The following is a 27,723-nucleotide window of genomic DNA, read 5'->3' on the forward strand; positions in this document are numbered from 1 at the left end:
GGACACAACTTAGCAACAAAACCACCACCACCACATGTTAAGAAAAGGGCTTCCCAGGTGGTGCTAGTGATAAAGAATCCACCTGCCAGTGCAGGAGACATAAAAGACAAAAGACGTAGGTTTGATCCCTGGGTCAGGAAGATCTTCTGAAGGAGGGCATGGCAACCCACTTCAGTGTTCTTGCCTGGAGAATCCCCATGGACAGAAGAACCTGGGGGGCTACAGTCCACGGAGTTGCACAGAGTTGGACATGATTGAAGCAACTTAGCACACACACATGCATGTTGAGAAAATAGTCAATGCCAATCCTCAGTGTCCAATCTCATCCTTCCTTAAGCCTAAAATGCACGGTGCTAATATGCCAACCCTCTTACGTATATGGATGAGCTTCTGTTGTGCTCACCACTCCACCACCATCTGTTCCCCACCATCTGTGTCCTCCATTATCAGAATCTGCCTTAAGGTTTGAGATTCACTCTATTCATGATCCAAATATCTCATTGATTCAGAGGCATAAGAATCCAAACCAGACTATGAACCTGTTGTTAAGTCATCTCTCAACAAATAAACCTTACTCTAGTGTTTTCCAGATGAGGACCAGACCATGAGAACTGGATTGCTGGCAGATCCTCCAAATGAGACTAGAGTTCTAATGAACTAGGATATTTCTGATTAACGAGAAAGCCTATAAGATACATTCACCATTTAGACTTTTGAAGATGAAAGGATCACCTATATTCCCCAGCCTCCATGAAGAACTGACTCAGACACCAAAAACTTCAACCTGAGACCCACTTGAAGTTTACTGTATTCAGAAAAATGACAATCACAGTTAGAAGAAACTCCAAGTAATAAGTGTACAAGAGATGCACCCATAGAACTTTCCAAAGGTTCTGTAGCAGGAAAAAAAAGGATCCTATGGGGTCCATTCCAAAGGCATTACATGGTGATAATAAGAAGACAGTGGAAAATGGAGGGAAAACCAATACAAGAAGGAGCAGTAGACAGGGAATAACTAGAGATTAGAATCTGGAGATTGTGGAAGGCATCTTACTCTTAGGGTAAGTAAAGGACTGGGAAGTGCTGAAGCATGGTGGTCTTCAGTGAGGTGAACAATTGGAGAATAGCCAGGTTTGTAAAGCTATTAAGGCAGAAATATCTTCATTGATCTTCTCTGTAACAAAGTCCATTACCTGTAGCAGAACACACATAGTTACTATAGAGTTTAAAATGAATATTTTGAGCTCTTATCTTCAGATTCCTTACTCTTACTCCTTAACCCCTGACTTTGGAAAAGTCTCTTAATATTTGTGTGACCCCTCATAAATGCAACCTTTTCAACATGAACTGCTATTTCCTACCTTCCATGAAAGAATGAAGCAGCAGGCCATGTTTCATTTTCTCTTAGATCTTCTGACACCATTTTTTTTTTTTCCAGAACGGAGGGGCAAAAGCAGGCATGGGTCTCCAAGACATTTCCACTTCATACAGTTACCCTAAACCCCCAAAAAGTGACACTCTGGAAATGCTTCAAAGCTGATGTCTTATCTCAGGAAATATAAAGCCAGGAAGTGTTGTAATCTTGAGGTTGGCTTTCCCAGATCATTGGACTCACTATTTTAATGTGAAACAACTATTTTGGGTACTGGAGATAGTTTCCAAGACTGAAGGCATGATCTTTGGTGACACGTATGGAATGGGGTGTAGGAATGCAGGGCTTTGGAATATCAGATGATGACAATGTCTGATTCTGTCCATTGTGATAAATCAGGAGCCATGACTTTTGGAATGGTTTTCCTTTAAAGGCATCGCATGTCCTTTTCCTCACTCTTTTCCTCCGCTTGAATCATTCCAGAGATGTCATCCTCTGACCACAACAGACTCACCTGCAGGCGCCTCACAGAGGCCCTCGGCGTTCAACGGTGTTGGCTTTGCGCACGCCCTTGATGATGAAGATGGTCCCTGCAATGATGCCCACCAGAGCCACAATCAGGCCCAGGGCACACACTGCATTCTCTGTGGTCTCTGGGAGGGGGGCTGGAGCTTCATACTCTGGGGAAAAATAAGTCAGAGTACATAAGAAATGCATGTGGTAGGGAGCAGCACTTAGCACAAAATATATGATACTTAGTCAAAAGATTTTTTTTTTTTTCATCAATTAAATGAGAGGAAGACAGGACGATGTCAGGGAATTATAGACGAGAAGAGCGGAAAGCAGAGCAATGGGAGAAGACCAGAAACCAGAACTGGAGCAGTCGTGAAGCAGATCCTCGGGGTCCCTAAGGACCAGACACACGCATCACAGGAGGAACAATGAAGTAAAGGAGACTGAAGGACGGTACTCACCCCAGTGCTTGAGAAGAGGCTCATTCAAACCCAAGTGCTCCACCTTGCAGTCATAGACATCCTCTGTTGTGGGCAGGAAGGGGAGGTAGTGGAACTTGCGGAAAAGGTGGTCATTCCTGGGCAGGAAGACCGTCTGTGACACTCCATCAGTGACAGGTTTGCCATTTCGAAGCCATGTGACACTGATCACGGGTGGGGAGAACTTGTCAATGAAGCAGATGAGTGTGTTGGGCTCTCCCAGTTCCACAGGCTTGTTTGGGAGCAGAGTCACTTCTGGAGGAACTGGGAGACAAGCAACAGAAATTAGCCTTCCCTGCTTAGCCCTGCCCCTCTTCGTCCCATCGAGGCTGACATAGCAGCTAAAACTGTCTTGGGAATATATGCCATGGTCTCAGATACCCAGCTGTTATTCCCTCCCCCATGAAAAGGGAACCGGTACTGGGCATAACATATTCAAGGACCTCATTCCTGGCTCCCCCAGCATGGACTCAGGGCAAAGGCTTTATGACAGACTGTGGTTGCCAAAGACAAGATCTTAGCACATCAAGAAAGGAGAAAACTCCTGAAGTTCTTGGGCTGGTGGCATAAGAATGTGGGGTTTGCATACGACAATAATAGGTCCTGAGGGGAAAGTCTCAGTAACAAAACACAAAGAGCTCAAGCATCTGTTTAAAGCTACAATTCCCAAGTCTAGGAGGACTGGAGCAGAGGTACCATTGGTGTTTGGGGTGTTGTTGGAGCGCTTTATCATGATGTCCAGGTTAGCTTTCATCACAGCCATATTGGCCAGGGCACCCTGAGCCTCAAAGCTGGCAAAATGTCCAAATTCTGGAAGCCGCCACACCGTCTCCTTCTTCCCCATATCCACGTGGAAAATCTCATCACCATCAAAGTCAAACATAAACTCGGCTGATTCCTCAGGTTTCAGATAGAACTCAGCTTGGATGATCACATGATTCTCTGAAAAGACAAGAAAGGGGGTCAGGGTGGGAACCAGGAGAGGAAGATGGAGAAGAACCCAGGATGTGAGATGCACATATGTGGGCCGGGGTGGTAGAAAGAGAGGGCCATGTGGGAAGGAGTGATGGAGAGTAGGGATAAGTTGGAAGACAAGGCCTGCGTGGAGGACATTCGTGTTGAGCAGAGCTAGGGGTGGAGAAGCAAAGGGACAGTGTGAGGGCTGAAGGAAATGAGGGCTGAAAACCCAGAGTTTCATGAAGCTTTTGTTTGAATCCATGTTACTGACTGAGAAATGATTCCCTCTTTAGAAATCAGTAGCAGCGCTTATAAGAGAAATGTTCCCTCACACTCTTGACTTAGAAATTAAATCTCCTTAAGCCAGAATCCCAGGGCATGTCTCAGAGCACTGCAACTCTAAGAAGAAACACTGTTTAAAAAGTTGTATATGAACTTGGAATGAAATTAAATCGCAAATTCTCATTCAGCCACCTAGTGATCTTGAGTAGATCACTTTATCTACTTGTATGTAGGTTTTCTATTATATTGTACTGTGGTTTTGTTTCTTTGCTGGGTTTGTTTTTAAGATGAAATGAGACTAGTTTTAAGTAATTTCTTAGTATATCATCAGGACTACAGCAAGCACTTTAGCATCAGAAATAGCTTTGTGTTTAAGGACCAGAGCCATGAAATGTATGAATGGAGATGATGGTACCCAAATAATTAAGTGTGAGACCTTGTAGCATTGTAGAGCACTGACTTTTCTGTATCCATACCCACATCCTGCATCCCTCTGAGGGGATGATTATATTTGGATTGACCTCATCACCATTCCCTTATGTCTTAAAGATCTTTAAATTAGACTGTCATTAAGGGACACATTCTATTATGGTTGACAGGGAGAATAATCTGTACTAAAGGAATAGTTGATTTCAAATAAGAAAGCTACAATTGAATAGTATGTTGCCTTTGTGGTGTATGCAAATGAGAGGTGGGTTTTAAACTCCAACTGTACATTGATAAACGTAGGGATTTATTTCGCATTTGCAGCTATAAACACACACACACACACACACACACACATTCTAACTTCCTCTTTTCACTCCAGGGGAAGTTATCTTTTATGGTAGGCATCCTCATATATGGCTCTTTCTGGGCAATAGAAACCTACATCTGTCATCACGAGTCTTTACTTATTTCCAGCCTATCTGCCACCTTGCCACCCTCTTTGGGGGTCACTCCAGGTGAGGAATATTTTTCCATAATAAACCCACACAATATTTGCTCTGAAGATGGGAGAGAATAACATCAGATTCTTCACTTTTTACTCGTTTTTCCACTCTCTGGGAAATATTACTAAGCAATAGTGACCAAAGAGCCCTGTAAGTTCCATTCTAATTGGGGCTGTTACTGTCCCAAGAGGCTGTCCATTAAATGTGACTCATATCAGCATATCTGCCCTTCCCCCTCCCTTGGGTGGATGGTTGCCTTTTGATGGCTTTCCTTTATAATGGTCTTCAATATAATATTGTGCTCCAAATAGGCTGATGGGATTCATAGGCCAAAAAATAGCTACCAAGGTAAAAATAGCTTAGAACAGGTGCCAAGAAATTCTGATATTTTTTCTGATTTAATCCTCACAAAATTACAGGGATGTTTTAACTTTTACTAATTTTCCAGGAATGAAAAATGAAAGTACAGAAAGTTAACTTGTTAATGCCTATCAGAAAATATCTCCCTGCAAGTTTGGTTTATATCAAAGTCAATAGCATGAATCAGTACACAGCTCAATTTTGCTCCTCTAATTTTAGTTGTACTTCTTGGTTTTACTTACTCCAATTCATGGTGAGGAGAGAACTCTTCCAATTACAATTTATTATAATTCTAGAGTTAGACCCACATAACACCTATCACACTTCTCTTTCATTCTAAAGACTGTCTTGCAAATGTCCACAGTTCATTTCTCCGAAGCTCTCAGAACTTATTTATTCCTAGTTTTGAACTCTCTCAGCACTTACCTTTAATAGCCCACGATTCCTGTAGGCCGATCAGGACAGTGATGAAAAGTCCTAATATTGGGACCCTGGTTATGGCCATTTTCTTCTTCGGTGTCTCGATGAGAGTCAGTGTCTTGATGAGAGCTCAAGGTGGATTAGAACAGACAGGAATATGAGAAAAGAGAATGTAGGGTGTCATAGAATCTGACTGATTAAAAATTTAAAATCAGTTGAGCTGCAGCCAATCAGAAAAATCTTTTGAGATGACACTGCTGCTGCTAAGGGAAACACTCTGGCAAAGGGTCCAGGAAAGGAGAAGCTGTGTGCTTTAAATGAAAAGGAACTTCTTAATTAACCAAACAAACTCACAACCAAACAAAAAGAATGAAAAACTGAGTTTTCAAGAATAGTGGGCAATCATCCACAGACTCTTCCAACTCAAGCCAAGTTCTAGAAAGGGATCTACCTGAAGCACATTAGTGAGAATAGAATCAATGGGAGTATCCTAAGGTGAGAGTTAATGGCAAATCACGGTTCTGTGCTGTGACAGCTGGGGAATTTATTTAAGGGACAACAGATCATATAAAGACAAGGTACAGTGTCAGGCTATGAGGAATGCCTGAATCTTGGCAGTGCCGAGTGACAGAGCTTCACTTAAGATGCCACTTTTTACTTGAGGATTCTCCTCAAGTGTCTTAAATTCCAAGGTGGCCAATTCTGTCCAAGAGCTTGGGATCCTTGACTCTTTAGTATATAGAGAACATTGGAGGAGAAACTGGGTTCCAACACACCCAAAGCTGGAGAGAGATGGAAAGCTGTACCTTGGAACATAGGTTGTGGTTACTGGAGACAGTAGATAGGAAAGAGAGAGCCTATTCCTAATTCTTATTACTCACATATCACTCGAGATTGGAGAAGACTGTTGGGCACACATCTATTTTTGAAGACTCAGATAGATGAATATATATACAGGGCAGAGCTTATTTTAACTGGAAGATTAAAGATAATAACCTGCAGGAATGCTTTACCATTCTTTCCTCGTGATGAAAGTTCTGATTCAAAGAATTTATTTTGATGCTCACCATTGAGAGTACAGAAAGTTATGTCATGTTGATAGACCTTCATGTTTTTGAAAATATAGCAAAGTAGAAAACTTGTTAAACCACCCAGAAAAGGCTGGGATCCAGATACTTCCAAGGAGGAGAGACCTGGCAGTGCCACGGCTCATGAGATGGTGAGTTCACAGCTTAAGATTCAGTACATATACTTAGGGTGGATAGTTCATACTCTTTTCTACACTGTTGAGGCCTTACCCTGCCCTACAACTCTCCTCACAATTCGTAAGAGTCAACACTATACATGGTTGAGTGTAACTAAGAGTTTTGAACATCCTCTGATAGGGACTTCTATATCACTGGGAGGATGCACGAACAGTTCTGCCTTAACATTGTTGAGGACTGTGCTTCCTAAAGATAGTGGAATGAGCCAGATGAGAGTTCTACAGAGTAAGCTGCGCTGCTTATCATGTGGTCTTATACTGCAGGCTCATCATCAACTCTATCCCAACCTCCTGTAATCACACTTAATCAAGAATGACCTTTCCATGCCTTCCCTTTGCTGGCTGGCATAATGGCTTGTTCTTACAAGATGCTCAATAAATGCATAGTAAACTCAGAGACTACACATCTTTGCATTTTTCATCTTATAATAGCACCTTCAACCCAAGTGTTGCCCAGCAACATATGATGTCATTTAGTCCTAAGGCACTGATTGGTTATTCTCCTGAGATTACTAAATAGGGGGGAGTCTTTAGAACAGACTTTCAGTTCCCTTTCTATGTGATGAGAAAGAAGTTTCTATTTGGACATTAATCACGGTTCCCTGTTTTTTCCTGACCTCTAACTTCCTGTGCGTTTGAGGGAATTTCTGAGGGTACCTGAATGAGGTTGTCTCTGACATTAAAAGGTGAGGAGCTTCTGTACTAGTCAGAATTCATTCAGGAAATAGAAATCCCTGAGGACACCCTACACAGAGTTATTTATTACAATTCTACTCTATTATAGGGAATTATATCTTCAAACTGTTAGGAAGCCTGGGGGAGCTCAGGTCAGTGCAGACCCCTGACTCTGAGAGGGAGGGACCTGTAGTAGCCACTGCTGACATCATGGCTCCTCTAGAACCCAAGAGGAAGGAATGTCTTGGGAACCCAAGGATGCTGCCAAGATTTTCGTCTGTGAACCCTTGTGTCCACTACCTGAGAAACTCAGCCTGTCTGTGCTTCCCGAATCTCACGATACTAAGTTTCACTGGCAGAATGCAGGCCACATTCAGAAGCCGGGGGCCAGGGAGATCCTGGGAGATGCAATATTCTTAATTTTATTCCTTACCATATAGACAAGGGGCTTCCCAGGTGGCTCAGTGGGAAAAGAATCTGCCTGCCAATGCAAGAGATGCTAGTTCAATCCCTGGGTTGGGAGGATCCCCTAGAAAAGGAAATGGCAACCCACTCCAGTATTCTTGCCAGGATAATTCCATGGACAGAGGAGCCTGGTGGACTACATCCATGGGGTTGAAAAGAGGCGGACACGACTGAAGTGCTGAGCCATATGCCCTGTGCCACCCTGGGAAGATGAGAGTCAGAGAGTTTGATCCATTTTCTCTTTACCCCATTTAACATCTGATGTTTCAAAGACCTGAGCTTGTATAGGCTCTCAGGTGTTCGAAATCACTTTTTTGTGTGTAGTTTTTGTAAATAAGAAGTTACACACACACACACACACACTTATGTCAGGGGAGGAGTTGGAAACTTCAGATCCACCTCTCAGAATATTTCCATAGGCTCCACTGCTATGATTTGAGCATCGAGGCCCAGTTTGTTCTTCTCAATTTCTTTGTCTGTTCTAACAGGTGCAGACTGAACCTGGTAATTGAGAGACTGTGAAGAAAAGATTAGTTTGGAAAAAAACCCAGTGAGGCCTGAGAGCTGCTGCCTTCAACAGCTGCCTCCTTGTGCCCAATCAGTGACTGATTCACTCCTTTGGCACCGCTTCCTATTCCCTCCATATTTTGGCAAATCATTTTCAGCACCATTTCTAATTCCACATGTTGTATTTGCCAATGTGTGGCAAAGTGAAGTGTGAGGAATGACTTCTTAGGCCTGCTGACTGACTGGCTTAGAATGAGGAAGGTGGTAAAGAAAATGATTTTTAAAAAAGTATTTTATATTCAGTTTTCAAGTCTGAATGTTATGATAAATGAAAGACATTTTCCAAAAAAATGGAGGTCATGACAAGACGGTGGCTCTTCTTCGCATTAGCACAGCATGGGTAAAGCACAGAGTGAAAGGGAGAAGTGTGTCAGGTGATCACAGTAGAACCAGGGAGACCATGAGTGGAAGAATAGGATCTATCACACAGGTCATTTCAAGACTTAGATAGGATGATACATGAGAAATGTCCCGTGCTGGAAAATGTTTTATAATGTCAACACCAATGTTTTTTATCAAATCATGAGAGTCTTTTTTGGTGCACTCTTTCTCCCTTACCAATTAAAATACTTTAATTTTAATTGTGATGGTGGTGTAGTCTCTAAGGCTTCTGTGACCCCATGGACTGTAGCCCACCAGGCTCCTCTGTCCGCGGGATTCTCCAGGCAAAAATACTGGAGTGGGTCGCCATTTCCTTTCCCAGGGGATCTTCCCAACCCAGGGATAGAACCCGGGTCTCCTGCCTTGCAGGTGGAGCCTTACTACTGAGCCACTAGGGAAGCCCAATAAGATAATAAATATCATATTAAATATTACCATTATATTTTCTACCATTATTTTTCCAATTTATTCTGAGGAAACCGAGATTTACAGAAGTCTGGTCTTTCCGTCCATGTTCTCACTTAGAAAGTGGGACGGTAGTTTTGTAAATCACGTCTCTAACTCTGTAGCCCGTAATACGTGGAGTCAAAGATGAAGTCCATTCGAAACACCAAAACCACGCCAACCACAAATGCAAGCCTCAGGTGGGGATGACAGTTGCTTTGTCTTATACACTGTGTTTATTGGTGAATATTTTAAGGGTTCTCAGGAAGCATCGCTTTCCTTACCGCCCCCGCCCCAACCCCAAAGCATAGTACAAACGGGCCTATGCTTCCCTCTTGTGGTCAATAGTATTTAATTCTTCACGTCAGTGTTTTTTTTTTTTTTGACATTGAGCATTCAGAAGGTCTGTGAACGATCCGAAATTTTTAAAATCAGGATGCTTTAACTAATTTTTTCCCTCATGTACATATTCAAAAATTCCAGGTGTGTTTGATCTAATTAGGTTGCTTAAATGATCTGCAATTTAAAAACCTTGCAAGTCTTTCTATACTTAGCATCACAATGTGTTTTTTGGATAACAAAACACAGAATGTGCTTCTTTTAAATAATCTGAAAAAAAAAGTGATGCTTGGTATAGTAAAGGAAGAAATAATGGTAAATCATTTTCATTCTTGTGGGTAAAAGTGTAAAACCCTTTCTACTTCTCCAGGACAAGCTTAATCTTAGGCTAATTTCCCAGCTCTTTTCAGGAAACCAAAGAAAGGAAGAATGTCAGCTAAATTTCTAGACAAAATTGACTATGGTAAAAATGATCTCCGCTTGATAAGTTGTATCTTGGCTAGGAGGGATTTCTGATGAACTATAACAATGTGGAAACCCGTAGCATGGACATCTCTGAATGCAGTGATCCTTGTAATTGGCCATGTGCTTAGCAGGGGTCTGGAAGCGAGGCTCATGAACTTGATACAAGAGGCACTGATTCCAAATGGATGAGGACTCTACTCTAGGGGAGATGCCACTTTCACGGGTGTAAATTCATCTCACACCTAAGCTGCCCCTTGCAGGGGGCAGGTGGGCAGAGACTAGGACCTGGTCTGCATCACAGGTTGTTCCAAGAACTTCTCCCATTGAACAGAATTATCAGATGCTGCCTGCTTGAAATGCTTTAATCCTGTTATCCTTCTGAGTGACTCTGAGAGCGAAATGAGCCTGCATATTTGATCAAAGCTAAGAAGATGCCCTGGTCCCTCATTTTATTCATTTTTTACACATATATGTGTATGTGAGACATCATCAGTGTTATTAGAGATCCCCCTCTAATAATTGTCTGCTGCTACATTTACACAGATAAAGGGGTTAATAATGCCCCATCTGGCTTTGATCGCTCTCCCCCACTTTTATACAGTAAGACCTCAGCCCTAAATGAGTCTCCTTATCGACACCACGCTGAGATTTATCAAAGTGGCAGAAAGTTTGGGGCAGATAGTTCCCCTACATGTTCATGATTAAGTCTAATAACCAGTGGGCTTAACTTTCACATGACATTTAATATTTGTATTTCTTTGTGATTTCTTTCAATCTACATCACATGATAACACTATGAAATTTTTTTAAAAAACAATTTTGGAATCACTATTTGAATATCCTTAAGATGCTATTTCTATTCTTTAGACATATGTATCTTTTCTTTTTTGGCATAAAGTCACTCTTGCTGTCTATCAATACTGCTTTTGAAATAAAGAAATTCTACCACTTCTCTTTGTGAACTGCTTTTCTTCTACCTAATGGATGTCTTAGGTTTTTAACATATGTAGATTGCAGCCAACACATTTCTATCTACTCTGAAAACACTCACAGCAGAGGAAAGCACCTCTTCTTCTGGGGTTAGCCTGTCTGGGATTGTCCTGATGCTCAGTGCCCGGGAAATGTAACATCATCACAGCCTCCTCCCTAGTACAGAGCTGAGACTTTCCTTAGCTCGCTTTCTAGAACCCCCATAGGAAGGATAGGCAAAGGGCCCTCCATCCCTCACATGGATTGATGCTCACCCGGACTCTGCAGATATCCCTGGGATTCTGGGATAAGTGTTGGGGAATACAGTGAACTGGAAGTCTCCTATGAGTGAGATAAGAGTTAGCATCATCAAAGCTTTAGGTGTGTGAAGTCCATGATCTGGAAAACCTAGTCTTGGGTAGGAGCTTTGATCACCCTTGGGGTGGGTCCCCGACAGTGACCCTGCATGAACGGTGGAAGCACGTTCCATCCGTATCTACTTGCACTGGGCCACGCATGGTCATGCTCCAGTGTCCTCACTCTGCATCATTAAGCCACCAGGCACTGGATGACGTTGTCCCCACGTGTCCCCTCATCAGGCTGGTTTCAGTGGCACTCTCACTGCACTTGGGTAGAACTTCCGTCAAGCTTCTGTGAAACTGATGTCACATGTGGGGAAATAACACAACATATTCAGCTGCAGCGTGGGCTGTTCAGCCCTGGGCGAAGCAGCAATGGAACTGCTGATAATGGTCAGCAGCCAGAGACCCATACTTGCATATGCTTAGCCTTGTAGGCTTGTCTGGAGGCCAAGAGAAAAAACCAAGAGCCATGATCAGACCCTTAATCACACTGCACAAGGAACCGGAGCTTCTGCTTTATACTGGTTCCCACTCAGAGAAGGTGGAAGGATACCGTTTCGAGCAGGAAAGCCCGTGCAGTGCTGGGCAGGGAGATAAGGGTGGAGGGGAGCTGTATGGCTGCCAATGACCCCCATACCCACTCAGCCTGTTCAGACTCCATATCTGAAATCACAAAAATGGTCTCACCAAAGGTCCAGTACACAGCACAGAAGATCCTGGAGAAAAAGTGGGGGCCCTAGAAATATGCTTTTCTTTTTTTCTTTTATGAAAGGTCTGTTTTGTGAAACATACATTGTTGTGAGTTGCTCTGAGAGAGAGGCCTGGTTCTTTGGATCATATTCAAGTTCTGGAGGCATCTCTCACCCTTGATAGTCTGACTACATGCTCAGCAGGCCTTAAGGTGATGGCTCTGGGAAGTTGGAGCAAGTTTGGTGCAGAAGTCAGGGTCCATAAACCCATAAAACTTGTCTCTCAGATTGGCTCTGATGCGCTGGGTTCAGGCCAGGGCTGCAGGGGGCTCTGGTACTTTCCTGACAACATTCTTTTTTGCCATTCCTCTTCTCTGTTTAGATTTATTGCTCCTCCGTACCTACCAGTCTTACTCTTCCCTAGGGAAAACTGCACAAGGGACATGTGAGTCTATTTATTTAAAATTACATGCAGTAAGAAAGACAGTCCAGGAAACAGGCCAGGTGTCCATTACAAGTGACAGGTGGAAAAAATAAAGTACAGCCTCACCACGCAGTGCAGTGAAGCTGTTAAAAGTAATCATGAGGCTGCAGGGGGTGGGGGGGTGGCGGGGGACAAGCAGAGAGGCCCTAGAATAAGGGACTTTTGGCCTGGGATTTGCAGGTACCAGTAACTGGAGCAACAGAAGCTATAACTGAAAGGCAGAAGCTGAAATTAGTTCCCAGAAGAAATAATGTCACTGGACCCTAGAGCCAAACACACAGCTTTCCATGGAGAGCTGTCTAATTGCACCAACCGTTTCTGGATTTCCCCTCCCTCTTCTCCTCTGTTGAGGTAGCTGTTTCTTCATGATAAAAAGATAAGAATGGTTTCTCACACCTTATTTATCAGGGTCAGAGGAAAAAAAAAAATCTAACCATCTGAGCAGCTGTAGACAGTGTTCTCCCCACATGGACATGATCCTCCTTGGTGATGTTTCCTGCTTTTATATCTTCTGATTATATCAGCTACACACCAGTCATCATGGACCAGAAATTAATTTCAAGCTGATTTTATTTAGGCAAGAAGTGAGGACTGTGGGACTGCTGAGTTCTTCCGAGAGCTGGTCACCTCCATCAGGGGATTATGGTTATCGTGCTGCTCACAGGGCCTGGTCAGCAGAGAACACTGTCAGAAAGTGACTGGTTACAACATGAGAGTGGCTCTAACGTCCTCCACAGTGGCCAGCAAGAGAAAGACAGCGCTGAATATGCCTCACTCCAAAAATCTAGGTGAGGGCCAAAAGGGCACGTACGTTTGTGAATTTAGCTATACTTTATATTAAGATATATAAAGGTATTTATCCATTCAATGGTTAGCAAATGTTTTGCTCTTATGAATAATGTTATTATGAACTTGCAGCAGTTTTGTTAGGTGTGTATTTAAGAGTAGAATGCAGAATTATAATGCATGTACATATTTTCAATGTTACAATGTAATTTTGACTCTGAAATGACTGTAACAACTTATACTCCTATCAGTTGTATATTGGCAGAAACATTGTTCCACACCCTTGCTTATGACTGCTATGTTTTAACATTTTTATTATTTTTTCAGGATGTTTTGGTTTGCATTCCTCTGATTAGTACTGAGGAAGTTGAATGACTTCTCATATTTATATATAATTTAGATGTGTCTGTAGAATGTTTCTTCTTGCCTTTGCCACTTTGTTTTTCTTGCACATTATAAATTTTACAATTGTCTATTTCTACAGAGCAAACCTGCTAGGAGCATTGATGAGGATTGTGTTGAAGAGAATTGGTGTTTCAACAACACCCCATTTATCCAAAACCAAGCATCTTCTATCTCTCCATGTATTTGAGATTTCACTAGTCTCTGGCATCAGATAGGCTTCAAAATCACTGCAGATGGTGATTGCAACCATGAAATTAAAAGACACTTACTCCTTGGAAGGAAAGTTATGACCAACCTAGACAGCATATTAAAAAGCAGAGACATTACTTTGTCAACAAAGGTCCGTCTAGTCAAGGTTATGGTTTTTCCAGTGGTCATGTATGGATGTGAGAGTTGGACTGTGAAGAAAGCTGAGCGTCAAAGAATTGATGCTTTTGAACTGTGGTGTTGGAGAAAACTCTTTTTTTTTAAAAAATATGTTTTTATTATTTTTCTTTTTTTTTAAAAATTTTTTATTCCTTTATTTCTCATGTGTTCCCCATCCTGAACCCTCCTCCCTCCTCCCTCCCCATACCATCCCTCTGGGTCGTCCCAGTGCACCAGCCCCAAGCATCCAGCATCGTGCATTGAACGTGGACTGGCATCTCGTTTCATACATGACATTTCACATGTTTCAATGCCATTTTCCCAAATCTTCCCACCCTCTCCCTCTCCCACAGAGTCCATAAGCCTGTTCTATACATCAGTGTCTCTTTTGCTGTCTCGTATACAGGGTTATCATTACCATCTTTCTAAATTCCATATATATGCGTTAGTATACTGTATTGGTGTTTTTCCTTCTGGCTTACTTCACTCTGTATAATAGGCTCCAGTTTCACCCACCTCATTAGAACTGATTCAAATGTATTCTTTTTAATGGCTGAGTAATACTCCATTGTGTATATGTACCACAGCTTTCTTATCCATTCATCTGCTGATGGACATCTAGGTTGCTTCCATGTCCTGGCTATTATAAACAGTGCTGCGATGAACATTGGGGTACACGTGTCTCTTTCCCTTCTGGTTTCCTCAGTGTGTATGCCCAGCAGTGGGATTGCTGGATCATAAGGCAGTTCTATTTCCAGTTTTTTAAGGAATCTCCACACTGTTCTCCATAGTGGCTGTACTAGTTTGCATACCCACCAACAGTGTAAGAGGGTTCCCTTTTCTCCACACCCTCTCCAGCATTTATTATTTGTAGACTTTTGGATCGCAGCCATTCTGACTGGTGTGAAATGGTATCTCATAGTGGTTTTGATTTGCATGGAGAAAACTCTTGAGAGTCCCTTGGACTGCAAGGAGATCCAACCAGTCCATCCTAAAGGAGATCAGTCCTGGGTGTTCATTGGAAGGACTGATGTTGAAGCTGAAACTCCAATACTTTGGCCACCTGATGTGAAGAGTTGATTAATTGGAAAAGACCCTGCTGCTGGGAAAGACTGACGGCAAGAGGAGAAGGGGACGACAGAGGATGAGATGGTTGGATGACATCACCGACTCAGTGGACGTGGGTTCAGGTGGACTCTGGGAGTTGGTGATGGACAGGGAGGCCTGGCGTGCTGCGGTTCATGGGAACACAAAGAGTCAGACATGACTGAGCAAGTGAACTGAACTGAACTGGCATCAGAACTTTGTAGTTTTCCCTGTTGAGACATCATATATATTTTGGTTAAACTCATAACTATTTTATGCTTTTATTGCTATCGGAATTACTTTTAAATTTTATATGCAGTGTTCTTCTGCTAGCATAGCAGATCACAATTGTTTTTTCTTTTTATATTGCCATCACTAAACTCATTTTAGACATTTTAATAACTTTCTTAGGGTTTTCTATGAAGGTGTATAAAATGCTTCCCAGGTTGCAATGTTCATTATTTGTCAAAAAGAGTTTGAAATGAGGACTTCCTTAGCAGTCCAGTGGTTAAGACTCCATACTTATACTTCAGCATCAAACCAGGTTTGATCCCTGGTTGGGGAACTAAGATCCTGCATGCCATGTGGCATGGCCAAAAATAAATAAAAATAAAAACTGATGCAAAAAAATCCATGCTGAACATAAAATCAAAATAAAAAATCTGAAATTATGTGAAATCTGCTTGGCTCATATTAATTTGTAAAGTAATATTATTTTAAACATAAAGCCTGATTGATTTTTAAAATTGAAGAATATTTGAAAGATAGCTTTGGATACCCAACTTTATGTTAAATTACAGTCAGATATAGTCAATTAAATATCTTGGACATGATCGTGGAACTAGTCACCAACTGTGTCCCTGTTCCGGTTTAAATCATTTTCATGGCCTTCAGGGTGTAGGTTTCCTTTCTCTGCCAATATCTAGAATACTCTTCATTCTCACATGTGTCCACAAGTAGATATTTCCCTGGTATTGAAAGCTCCATGTGCCTATTAGACGCTCAGCCTCCACCAACTCCTGCACTGGTGGCTCACAGCACCCAGTGAAGTATGAATCGTTCCATCAGTTTTTATTTCATGAAGCATCTTCTCCATAAAAGATTTTCCTAACTCCCTCATACACTGGACTACCATAATTTAGTGCCTGTGTTCTCTTCTTTTAAAGCTGTAAATGGCCTTGAGAGCTGGATTTATAATTTTTTCAGTGTTGCTACTTTAATAGTGCTTGATAATAAAACATAGTAACAATGAATGTAAGATAAAGGAAGCAGCCTCTCTCTCAAGGAACCTTCCCTTTTTTCTTTCGCTTCTCCTTCACTCTCTCTCTCCTCTTCTGTTCCCATCCCATCCATGTTTCCAGGGTGGTCCAGTTAAGAAATTCTAGAGCCCCAGAAGACGGGAGCAGGTTCAGCAGCAGCAATTTTCCTAGCTCTGCTCCCATTTCGTACAATTTATGAAAGGAAGAGATTGGAAGTTGAGATCTGGGCCATTTTAGGACCAGCTGTCTCAGCCTTTCCCACCTCACGCGGAAGACTTCACGCATGCTCAGTCCTTTCAGTCATCTCCGACTCTTTGTGACGCTGTGGACTGTAGTTCACCAGGCTCCTGGGTCCATGGGATTCTTCAGGCAAAAATACTTGAGTAGGTTGCCATTTCTTCCCCGCCTCGATATCTTCCCGACCCAGGGTTGGAACCCACGTTTTGTCACCATTTCCTGCATTGCCGGCGATTTTTACCTACTGAGCCACCTGGGAAAGCCCCTGAAATCTGGTGCATATTCTTGGACAAACATGCCATCTACTGGTCATACGCGGAACTGCAGTAGCCTGGGTGGACGCTAGGAGAAGAACCCAGTGTTTCAAGGACTGATGCTCAAGTTGAAGCTCCAATACTTTGGCCACCTGATGGGTAGATTCGACTCATTGGGAAAACCCCTGATGCTGGGAAATATTGAAGTCAAAATGAGAAGGGGGTGGCAGAGGATGAGATGGTTAGGTAGCGTCATCGACTCAACGAATACCAATTTCGGCAAACTCCGGGAGATAGTGAAGGACAGGGGAAACCTGGTGTGCTGCAGTCCATGGAGGTCACAAAAAGTCGGACACAACTTAATGACTGAACAACAGCAACATGTGAAAGAAAGAAGTATGGCAGGATACAAGGGTGCAGAGGCAGGAAGCTTGCTCAGTTAGTATGCTTTTCTTTAAACTCCCCACCCCCCCGCCCCCCAACATTCAGAAGATTCTCCTATTTCCAGTTTGAGATGCCTGGCTATCTCTGTGAGCGCATTCTCTGGGATCCTGGGAAGAGTCTACAAGTATTGACACGCATCCTGTGGTCCTTTTAATTCCTGGACTGCGTCATCCATGCTAGTTTGCTACTCAGTTTGTATAAGCTTCACCAATTCTTCCCATGAGTTTTATCACTGCAAGATAAAACCTGCAGCAGAGTCAACTGCATATGATTTCATCACTTTCAAAAAACCACGGATGGCAGTTTGTGATTGCTTTAACACTTTTGTAACTTTTTCATAAAAGTAAATTTTGAAGTAAAAGTTTAAATATAAAAGTACATTTTAAAATGTAAACACTTCAGAGGAGTTGGTTTGTCACACACTCTTTGGATTCTAAGACAGGGATGGCTCTAACAACACAAGAAGCTCTTCAGCTTGGACTGTAGGACCCTCAGAACTAGGATTTATCTCAGCTCCCATTCCTAAATGTTTGGGTATTTTAAGCGCCATGATGCAGAAGTTCCACTGCTTTTTAATTTTTATACTGACTTCTGGAGGAAAATCTGTAAGAAGGAGAGATTTTTGTTAAGAAAGCTGAATCTGAATGAGAGTCTTTGGGGCCAAGTGCAGTGTTACAGTTACTCTATTTTTGTGGCATGGACTTTAGAAATCACCATATTCTTCCTCCCCTTTAAATGATTCCTCTGTAGGATCTCACTTTGTCACTGATTCTTTTTCTTCCTGGGTTTTGGCCATGTGGTAATGCAATGTTTCCCTTTGATTTGAAGGAGCACAGTCATGGCCCTAAGCCCTGGAGGTCTTGGGAAGGGAAGTCCAATGCCATGTCCATTGTGTCTCCTGCTGAGGCCAAGGTGACATGGATCGGGTGGAGTAGGAGGAGGATTCATACACACTGAGGAGCTTTTAGAGCTGTTTCCCAAGCATTTATAACCACATCACCTCCATCTCTATGGACCTGAGATATCGCAGAGGGGCCTCCAATACAGTCACAGATACAGAATAACTTGCCTCTGTCCCCTCAGAATTTGGACTAATCTTCAGACTTTTTATCCCCAGGAACACAAGACCCTTTTTTGGGGGCACAGCCTTCCAAGAGGTCAGGGTTGCTGACTTGCTTCTGTTTAGTCAACTTCCTCCTGCACACGAAGCCCCCTGGTGGGTTCACTTCCACCCCCTACTGTCCCTGTAACAGGCAGATTGAACCCCTTATTTTAGGCTCAAATATTACCTTAACGGGAAGGAATCATTCCCCTCTCTCAAATCTAATGATCTTTTAAATTGTGTCAAAAAAAAAAAAAAAAAAAAAGGGCACATTTGCAAGTGGAACAAATCCAAGAAATACTATTTTAAACAATATTTCAAAGCTTCAAGTTCCTTCCAAATAGCAGTGAGAGTCAGACGTTCTTGTCTGTAGTTTGTTCCAGAGCATCAAGGCTGATGGAGGAAGAAGGAATAGAAGGACTAAGTTAGCCTTCCTTAGGTGCCAACTGCACCGTGGTCATACTTATGAAGAAAGGTCATCATCCAGCTCTGAGCGTTTGGGGAACATTAGACCCATGATTCAGCATTTGGGTGGGCATCTCAGAACTCTATCAGTGCTTTAAGTCAGAAAACAAACCAAGCAGACAGTAGAATGACAGACAGACAGCTCAGCCACCAGGATATGAGAGTTGACTTTTTTTTTTTTTTCCTTTTGCTGGAGAGAACTCTACATTTTAAGACCCATTGCTAAGGGACTCCATGAAATAATTATTATCTTTCTGGCGAGTTCACCTGACAACTCTCGAAATAGATTTCTTACCAGGTCCCCCGAATAGAAACTGGCAGTGATCACCTGAATTTCTCTGAATTCATAGCAAGACTGATGTCTTCTCACAATAATCCTTTTCCTTTTTTCTGATTTTCATTTATCTCCTTTATTGCTTTAGTCGCCCTTCTTTCCAAGACTCCATACTCCCAGTAATGAAGCCTAAGACCTAAATAGGAGTTTTTTTTCACAGTTATATTCTCATCCTACACTTTTAGGATTATTTTAATGTGAGTAGTGTATAACTAAAGAAGCTTGCCCTACTTTATAGCAAACCTAGAATTTAAATCTCAGGCATCCTAAGCTCAGGGTTCCTTTTGTCATCTACTAGCTGAGAAAGTCATAAATGTGTATCATACAAGACAGCAGCATCTGGGGGAGAAAGGGTCTGGAGTGAGTTAGATTTTGAACAGAAACCCTTGGAGGCAGACAGTGAACAGGTTTCTGCTGCCCTCTCGTGGTCATATTCATGAATTACACCCTTTCCTTGTATTCTTCGCCTTCTCTGAATCCTCACTTTTCCTGCTTTCCTTAGTGTTATGAGCAGTTTGTCTTGTTTTCATGCCCTTCTCTTTCAAATACCAGCATGTCCCTACACAAAATGAACAACCATAATCACAGCATAATTGACGGCACAGTTCTTATTTCAAAACTGGTGTCCCCTTGAGAAAGCATACGTAAGGGTTTTTTGTGAAGAGATGCATACAATTTTAAGCAGAGTTTATTTTAAGTGGTCAGTGGGTACTAATGTGTCTGATCTCTAACACAATGCAAAGACAAGTCCTAAAGTCCTGGGAAAGTCCCAGCACTTTACATACCATCAAGATGATACAGAATGTGTGTAACAAATAGCTTTTGATACCGCAAAATTGAGTGTGAAAAAATAAAGTTCTGTTTTCCTATTACCGATCCGAATTTTTGTGTCAAGCCCTATCATGTCTTAGAGCAAAGGGGTCAATCTAGTAATTTCCAGAATACTCCATGACTTTCTTGACCATTAATAATTTAAAAGCAGCCCTCTCTGCCCAGGCTTATTTCTAAGTCCCCAGGCAGGAGGTGGTGCAGGACTGCTGGAGAAGGCAGTCCTCATATTTACATGATGACTCCAACTGTATGTCATGGTCACACTGCCCCTGGTTGTCCCTGTCCTTCCCGAATGGGTGACGATGACTGTTATATCCATACCATCACTCTCCTCTTCCTGTATCATCCATGCCAACATTCGAGGCAGTGATCTTTCGTTCTAAGAGTTGAATCTTCCAGGGTCCACCTCTTCTTGCTTCGAGTAGCTTTCCCTTTGCTGCTGCTCTTTGGGGCTGTTGTTGCAGAGACACGCCTATGGCATCACTGCCATTCTGGGAACCAGAGGTGAAGTGGGGCAGCGTCCCCTCCACCCTCATCGAGAGAGAGAAATGGGGTAAAGGAGTTTTCACCAAGGTTTAATTACTTTTTTTCTCCTCTTCAAACCCATCATTCACCACGAGAAAGGTCGTTATCTGCACTAAAGATTGCAGGGGAAAAATTCTTCATTAAGAATAGCAATCTCAAGTTAGCTAGCCCAAATGTGGGCAGACCTTATCAGGGGAGAGGGAGAAACTTCAGGAAAAAAATTCGTTTAAATGCTTTCACATAGTAATGTTGCATATGCTTACATTTTATATTGAAATGAATATTTACAGTTGAATTGTCTTGGAGAACTTTTTAATTCTTGAGAAGCCATACCTCAGGGATACTGTGGGTGTGGTTCCAGACCACCACAATAAAGCGAATATGGCAACAAAGTGAGTCACACAAAGTTTTTGGCTTCCCAGAACTTATAAAAATTAACATTTATATTCTGCTGTAGTGTATTCAGTGTGCAATAGCATTATGTCTAAAAAGCTATATATCTTAATTAAAAATACTTTATTACTAAAAAATGCTAACTATCACCTGTGCCTTCTGTGAGTGGTAGGAGTACCATCAAGGCTCACTGACCACAGATCACCACCCAAATAAAATAATAATTAAAAAGAAATACTGGAAGAATTGCCAAGCTGTGACATGGAGACATGAAGTGAGCAAACGCTGTTGGGAAAATGGCGCCATTAGACTTGTTTGGCTTATGGTTGCCACAAACCTTCAATTAGTTTAAAAAATGCAACACCTGGGAAGCACGATTAAAGCAAGTACGCAGATCCCAGCGATACTTGCCCTCTGATTCAAGGAATGGACTTAAGGGGAACTTAAAGGAAAATCTAAGTTAAACCAATGTGCGCGTACACGTGCGCGCACGCACACACACACAATGAATGTGATATAGTTCCCTCATTATAATTTTTGTGCCTAAACATAGTATTGAAAAGCTTTTTAAATTTCTTTGGTTCAGTGTCTGTAACAATTAAGCTCTTTATTACCCATCAAAGGGAGATAAAGAACCAACGTTAAAAGAGCAATAAACTAGCAGGGAGAGACCTTGGCCTGGCGCTCTGTTCCTGGAGAAGGTAGCTCCTGTCTCTGGGACTCGGGCTTCTCATCATTAGAAGAGGGGAAGGATACTTGATACTCAGTCTTGCGTCCAACTTTAAGCCCCGTGGAGACCTGACAATACGCGGGAGTCCTTAATGTGTGGGGAGGTAGTGGGGCTGTTTAGACAGGCGGCCAGCCTGAGGTGCTGTGAGGATCTGCCAAGGCGCCCCAGGCCGGATGTGAGGTGGGGCCTGGCTTTCTGGGAAGAGATGAAAGTGTAAACGTTACCTTTTGGTCTGCAGGTCTGAAGAACTCATACTAAACCCAGTCAAAGTTCACTTGCCACCCGCGTTTCACTTTTCAAAGGATTACAGCTAGGAGGTGAAGATGTGATTCTGACTGCAGTTTCATCTTCAGGGATTTGGCTTTTCCTTCAGTTTGGGGGAGGCGGCTTGACACCTCCTTCACCCACAGCCCAGGGGACCTGGGGGGCCTCCCCCGCTTTGACTGTGCCTCCATTCTTGCTCCAGGCAGCACTTCAGGCTCTGACCTGTCGGTGGAACCTGCTCTGTGGACGAAGGGTACACCGGGGACCAGGTGAGGAGAAACCCCAGCAGCCCCCTGCCTTCACCCTGAGGGAAAGAGGGAGACGTGAGTGGACTGGAGAGTCCCTGGTGAGGGAGGATGAGGACGGGGGAGTTGACTAAGATGAGGAAGCGGGGCGCAGAGACACCTGGCAGGGAAGCTCTGCCGCTTGTTGTAACACCCCTACTGGTATTTCGTACTCACTCCACCCTGTGTTTTTCAAAGTGCTGCCGTAGCGTATTTGAGCCTCACAATATTGCAATGAAGCAGGCTGGATGAAGAAGGGGCTCTAGATTAAGCCTTAGAAAACCAGGATCATATTACTCATTTGTCTTGTCTGAAGCTGTGCTTGGGCCCTGAGCCTTGCTTCCTTGTCTGTCAAGTGGTGATGATACAGCCAGAAAAATCTTTTTTTTTTTAATTTTTATTTTTTTTAAATTTAATTTTATTTTTTAACTTTACAATATTGTATTGGTTTTGCTAAATATCGAAATGAATCTGCCACAGGTATACATGTGTTCCCCACCCTGAACCCTCCTCCCTCCCCATACCATCCCTCTGGGTCGTCCCAGTGCACCAGCCCCAAGCATCCAGTATCGTGCATTGAACCTGGACTGGCGACTCGTTCCATATATGATATTATACATGTTTCAATGCCATTCTCCCAAATGATCCCACCGTCTCCCTCTCCCACAGAGTCCAAAAGACTGTTCTATACATCAGCATCACTTTTGCCTGTACCATACTGTCTTGATGACTGTGGCTTTGTAGTAGAGCCTGAAGTCAGGTAGGTTGATTCCTCCAGTTCCATTCTTCTTTCTCAAGATAGCTTTGGCTATTCAAGGTTTTTTGTATTTCCATACAAATTGTGAAATTATTTGTTCTAGCTCTGTGAAGAATACCCTTGGTAGCTTGATAGGGATTGCATTGAATCTATACATTGTTTGGGTAGTATACTCATTTTCACTATATTGATTCTTCCAATCCAGGAACATGGTATATTTCTCCATCTTTTAGTGTCCTTTTTGATTTCTTTCACCAGTGTTTTATAGTTTTCTATATATAGGTCTTTAGTTTCTTTAGGTAGATATATTCCTATTTTATTCTTTCCATTGCAATGGTGAATGGAATTGTTTCCTTAATTTCTCTTTCTGTTTTCTCATTATTAGTGTATAGGAATGCAAAGGATTTCTGTGTGTTGATTTTATATCCTGCAACTTTACTATATTCATTGATTAGCTCTAGTAATTTTCTGGTGGAGTCTTTAGGGTTTTCTATGTAGAGGATCATGTGATCTGCAAACAGTGAGAGTTTTACTTCTTTTCCAATTTGGATTCCTTTTATTTCTTTTTCTGCTCTGATTGCTGTGGCCAAAACTTCCAAAACTATGTTGAATAGTAATGGTGAAAGTGGGCACCCTTGTCTTGTTCCTGACTTTAGGGGAAATGCTTTCAATTTTTCCCCATTGAGGATAATGTTTGCTGTGGGTTTGTCATATATAGCTTTTATTATGTTGAGGTATGTTCCTTCTATTCCTGCTCTGGAGAGTTTTTTTTTTTTTATCATAAATGGATGTTGAATTTTGTCAAAGGCTTTCTCTGCATCTATTGAGATAATCATATGGTTTTTACTTTTCAATTTGTTAATGTGGTGTATTACATTGATTTATTTGCGGATATTGAAGAATCCTTGCATCCCTGGGATAAAGCCCACTTGGTCATGGTGTATGATCTTTTTAATGTGTTGTTGGATTCTCATTGCTAGAATTTTGTTAAGGATTTTTACATCTATGTTCGTCAGTGATACTGGCCTGTAGTTTTCTTTTTTTGTGGCATCGTTGTCAGGTTTTGGTATTAGGGTGATGGTGGCCTCATAGAATGAGTTTGGAAGTTTACCTTCCTTGCAATTTTCTGGAAGAGTTTGAGTAGGATAGGTGTTAGCTCTTCTCTAAATTTTTGGTAGAATTCAGCTGTGAAGCCGTCTGGACCTGGGGTTTTGTTTGCTGGAAGATTTCTGATTACAGTTTCAATTTCCGTGCTTGTGATGGGTCTGTTAAGATTTTCTATTTCTTCCTGGTCCAGTTTTGGAAAGTTGTACTTTTCTAAGAATTTGTCCATTTCTTCCACGTTGTCCATTTTATTGGCATATAATTTTTGATAGTAGTCTCTTATGATCCTTTGTATTTCTGTGTTGTCTGTTGTGATCTCTCCATTTTCATTTCTAATTTTATGGATTTGATTTTTCTCCCTTTGTTTCTTGATGAGTCTGGCTAATGGTTTGTCAATTTTATTTATCCTTTCAAAGAACCAGCTTTTGGCTTTGTTGATTTTTGCTATGGTCTCTTTTGATTCTTTTGCATTTATTTCTGCCCTAATTTTTAAGATTTCTTTCCTTCTACTAACCCTGGGGTTCTTCATTTCTTCCTTTTCTAGTTGCTTTAGGTGTAGAGTTAGGTTATTTATTTGACTTTTTTCTTGTTTCTTGAGGTATGCCTGTATTGCTATGAACTTTCCCCTTAGGACTGCTTTTACAGTGTCCCACAGGTTTTGGGTTGTTGTGTTTTCATTTTCATTCGTTTCTATGCAAATTTTGATTTCTTTTTTGATCTGTGATTTGTTGGTTATTCAGCAGCGTGTTGTTCAGCCTCCATATTTTGGAATTTATAATAGTTTTTCTCCTGTAATTGAGATCTAATCTTACTGCATTGTGGTCAGAAAAGATGCTTGGAATGATTTCATTTTTTTTGAATTTACCAAGGCTAGATTTATGGCCCAGGATGTGATCTGTCCTGGAGAAGGTTCCATGTGCACTTGAGAAAAAGGTGAAATTCATTCTTTTGGGATGAAATGTCCTATAGATATCAATTATGTCTAACTGGTCTATTGTATCATTTAAAGTTTGTGTTTCCTTGTTAATTTTCTGTTTAGTTGATCTATCCATAGGTGTGAGTGGGGTATTAAAGTCTCCCACTATTATTGTGTTATTGTTAATTTCTCCTTTGATACTTGTTGGCATTGTCTTACATATTGTGGTGCTCCCGTGCTGGGTGCATATATATTTATAATTGTTATATCTTCTTCTTGGATTGATCCTTTTATCATTATGTAGTGACCTTCTTTGTCTCTTTTCAGAGCCTTTGTTTTAAAGTCTATTTTATCTGATATGAGTATTGTTACTCCTGCTTTCTTTTGGTCTCTATTTGCCTGGAAAATCTTTTTCTAGCCCTTCACTTTCAGTCTGTATGTGTCCCCTGTTTTGAGGTGGGTCTCTTGTAGGCAGCATATGTAGGGGTCTTGTTTTTGTATCCATTCAGCCAGTCTTTGTCTTTTGGTTGGGTCATTCAACTCATTTACATTTAAGGTAATTATTGATAAGTATGATCCCGTTGCCATTTACTTTATTGTTTTGGGTTTGAATTTATACACCGTTTTTGTGTTTCCTGTCTAGAGAATATCCTTTAGTATTTGTTGGAGAGCTGGTTTGGTGGTGCTGAATTCTCTGAGCTTTTGCTTGTCTGTAAAGCTTTTGATTTCTCCTTCATATTTGAATGAGGTCCTTGCTAGGTACAATAATCTGGGCTGTAGGTTATTTTCTTTCATCATTTTAAGTATGTCTTGCCATTCCCTCCTGGCTTGAAGAGTTTCTATTGAAAGATCACCTGTTATCCTTATGGGAATTCGCTTGTGTGTTATTTGTTGTTTTCCCCTTGCTGCTTTTAATATTTGTTCTTTGTGTTTGATCTTTGTTAATTTGATTAATATGTGTCTTGGGGTGTTTTGCCTTGGGTTTATCCTGTTTGGGACTCTCTGGGTTTCTTGGACTTGAGTGATTATTTCCTTCGCCATTTTAGGGAAGTTTTCAACTATTATCTCCTCAAGTATTTTCTCATGGTCTTTCTTTTTGTCTTCTTCTTCTGGGACTCCTATGATTCGAACGTTGTAGTATTTAATATTGTCCTGGAAGTCTCTGAGATTGTCCTCATTTCTTTTAATTAGTTTTTCTTTTTTCCTCTCTGATTCATTTATTTCTACCATTCTATCTTCTAATTCACTAATCCTATCTTCTACCTCTGTTATTCTACTATTTTTTGCCTCCAGAGTGTTTTTGATTTCATTTATTGCATTTTTCATTATATATTGACTCTTTTATTTCTTCTAGGTCCTTGTTAAACCTTTCTTGCATCTTCTCAATCCTTGTCTCCAGGCTATTTATCTGTGATTCCATTTTGATTTCAAGATTTTGGATCAATTTCACTATCATTATTCGGAATTCTTTATCAGGTAGATTCCCTATCTCTTCCTCTTTTGTTTGGTTTGGTGGGCATTTATCCTGTTCTTTACCTGCTGGGTATTCCTCTGTCTCTTCATCTTGTTTAAATTGCTGAGTTTGGGGTGTCCTTTCTGTATTCTGGCAGTTTGTGGAGTTCTCTTTATTGTGGAGTTTGCTTGCTGTGTGTGGGTTTGTACAGGTGGCTTGTCAAGGTTTCTTGGTTAGGGAAGCTTGTGTCAGTGTTCTGGTGGGTGGAGCTGGATTTCTTCTCTTGGGAGTGGAATGAAGTGTCCAGTAATGAGTTATGAGATGTCTATGGTTTTGGGGTGACTTTGGGCAACCTGTATATTGGAGCTCAATACACAATATACACAACCTGCATATTGTGTTCCTGTGTTGCTGGAGAATTTGCTTGGTATGTCTTGCCCTGGAACTTGTTGGCCCTTGTGTGGTGCTTGGTTTCAGTGTAGGTATGGAGGCGTTTGATGAGCTCGTGTCAATTAATGGCCCCTGGAGTCAGGAGTTCCCTGGAGTCAGGGTTTGGACTTAAGCCTCCTGCTTCCAGTTATTGGTCTTATTTTTACAGTAGTTTCAAAACTTCTCCTTCTATACAGCACCATTGATAAAACATCTATGTTAAAGATGAAAAGTTTCTCCACCGTGAGGGTCACCCAGAGAAGTTCACAGCGTTACATGGAGAAGAGAAGAGGGAGGAGGGAGTTAGAGGTGACCCAAATGAGATGAGGTGGAATCAATAGAGGAGAGAGTGGGCTAGCCAGTAATCACTTCCTTATGTGCACTCCACAACTGGACCACTCAGAGATGTTCACGGAGTTATACAGAGAAGAGAAGGAGGAGGAAGGAGACAGAGGTGGCCAGGAGGATAAAAGGGGGAAATGAAAAGGAGGGAGACAGATCCAGCCAGTAATCAGTTCCCTAAGTGTTTTCCACCATCTGGAACACACAGAAATTCACAGAGTTGGGTAGAGTAGAGAGGGGTTAGGGAGGAGACACAGGCGACCTGGTGGAGAAAAAGGAGAGTCCAAAGGGAGAGAGAGCAGTCAAGCCAGTAATCTCTCTCCCTAGTGAAAAATGGGTACTGAAGATTGGGTTCTTAAAGGTACAAAATTGGTAACAAGTACCTAAAAGCAAAAATTAAAAATCTAGAGTAGAGTTTGGAATTTCAAAAATATAATGTTAAAGAAAAGAAGAAGGAAAAGAAAGAGAGAAAAAAAAACAAACAAAAACAAAGTTGCAAAAATTATAAAGAAAATATAGGTACAAAATTGATAACAAA

At 41.7% G+C, this 27,723-nt stretch overlaps 2 protein-coding genes across 2 annotated transcripts in view; one reads left to right on the forward strand and one right to left on the reverse strand.

The window, feature by feature from the left end:
• Window positions 1-778: 778 nt before the first annotated feature.
• On the reverse strand, window positions 779-5,508 carry LOC113881397 (HLA class II histocompatibility antigen, DR alpha chain). Its single transcript, XM_027524436.1, has 5 exons — window positions 5,322-5,508; window positions 3,061-3,306; window positions 2,347-2,628; window positions 1,887-2,052; window positions 779-1,193 (listed from the first exon to the last, which is right to left on the reverse strand). Exons 1-4 carry the CDS (start codon window positions 5,398-5,400, stop codon window positions 1,898-1,900), a joined length of 762 nt encoding a protein of 253 aa, XP_027380237.1. The 5' UTR covers window positions 5,401-5,508; the 3' UTR covers window positions 779-1,193; window positions 1,887-1,897.
• Window positions 5,509-13,061: 7,553 nt separating this feature from the next.
• LOC113881433 (butyrophilin-like protein 2) overlaps window positions 13,062-27,723 on the forward strand; it is a 32,381-nt gene continuing 17,719 nt past the window's right edge. The window contains exons 1-3 of the mRNA XM_027524472.1: window positions 13,062-13,207; window positions 13,690-13,789; window positions 22,103-22,223. Coding sequence (XP_027380273.1) covers window positions 13,062-13,207; window positions 13,690-13,789; window positions 22,103-22,223 — 367 coding nt within the window. The remainder of the gene's footprint in view (window positions 13,208-13,689; window positions 13,790-22,102; window positions 22,224-27,723) is intronic.

This window comes from Bos indicus x Bos taurus, chromosome 23, assembly GCF_003369695.1.
Source record: "Bos indicus x Bos taurus breed Angus x Brahman F1 hybrid chromosome 23, Bos_hybrid_MaternalHap_v2.0, whole genome shotgun sequence".
Taxonomy (NCBI): domain Eukaryota; kingdom Metazoa; phylum Chordata; class Mammalia; order Artiodactyla; family Bovidae; genus Bos; species Bos indicus x Bos taurus.

What these genes read in the sequence shown, in the direction of transcription:
- LOC113881397 (XM_027524436.1), bottom strand. Translation starts at nt 5,400, where the DNA reads ATGGCCATAACCAGGGTCCCAATATTAGGACTTTTCATCACTGTCCTG. An exon ending in CAACACCCCAAACACCAATG is followed by an intron (nt 2,629 to 3,060) that starts GTACCTCTGCTC and finishes CTTGTCTCCCAG; the next exon opens with TTCCTCCAGAAGTGACTCTG. An exon ending in GCCTCTTCTCAAGCACTGGG is followed by an intron (nt 2,053 to 2,346) that starts GTGAGTACCGTC and finishes ATTTTTCCCCAG; the next exon opens with AGTATGAAGCTCCAGCCCCC.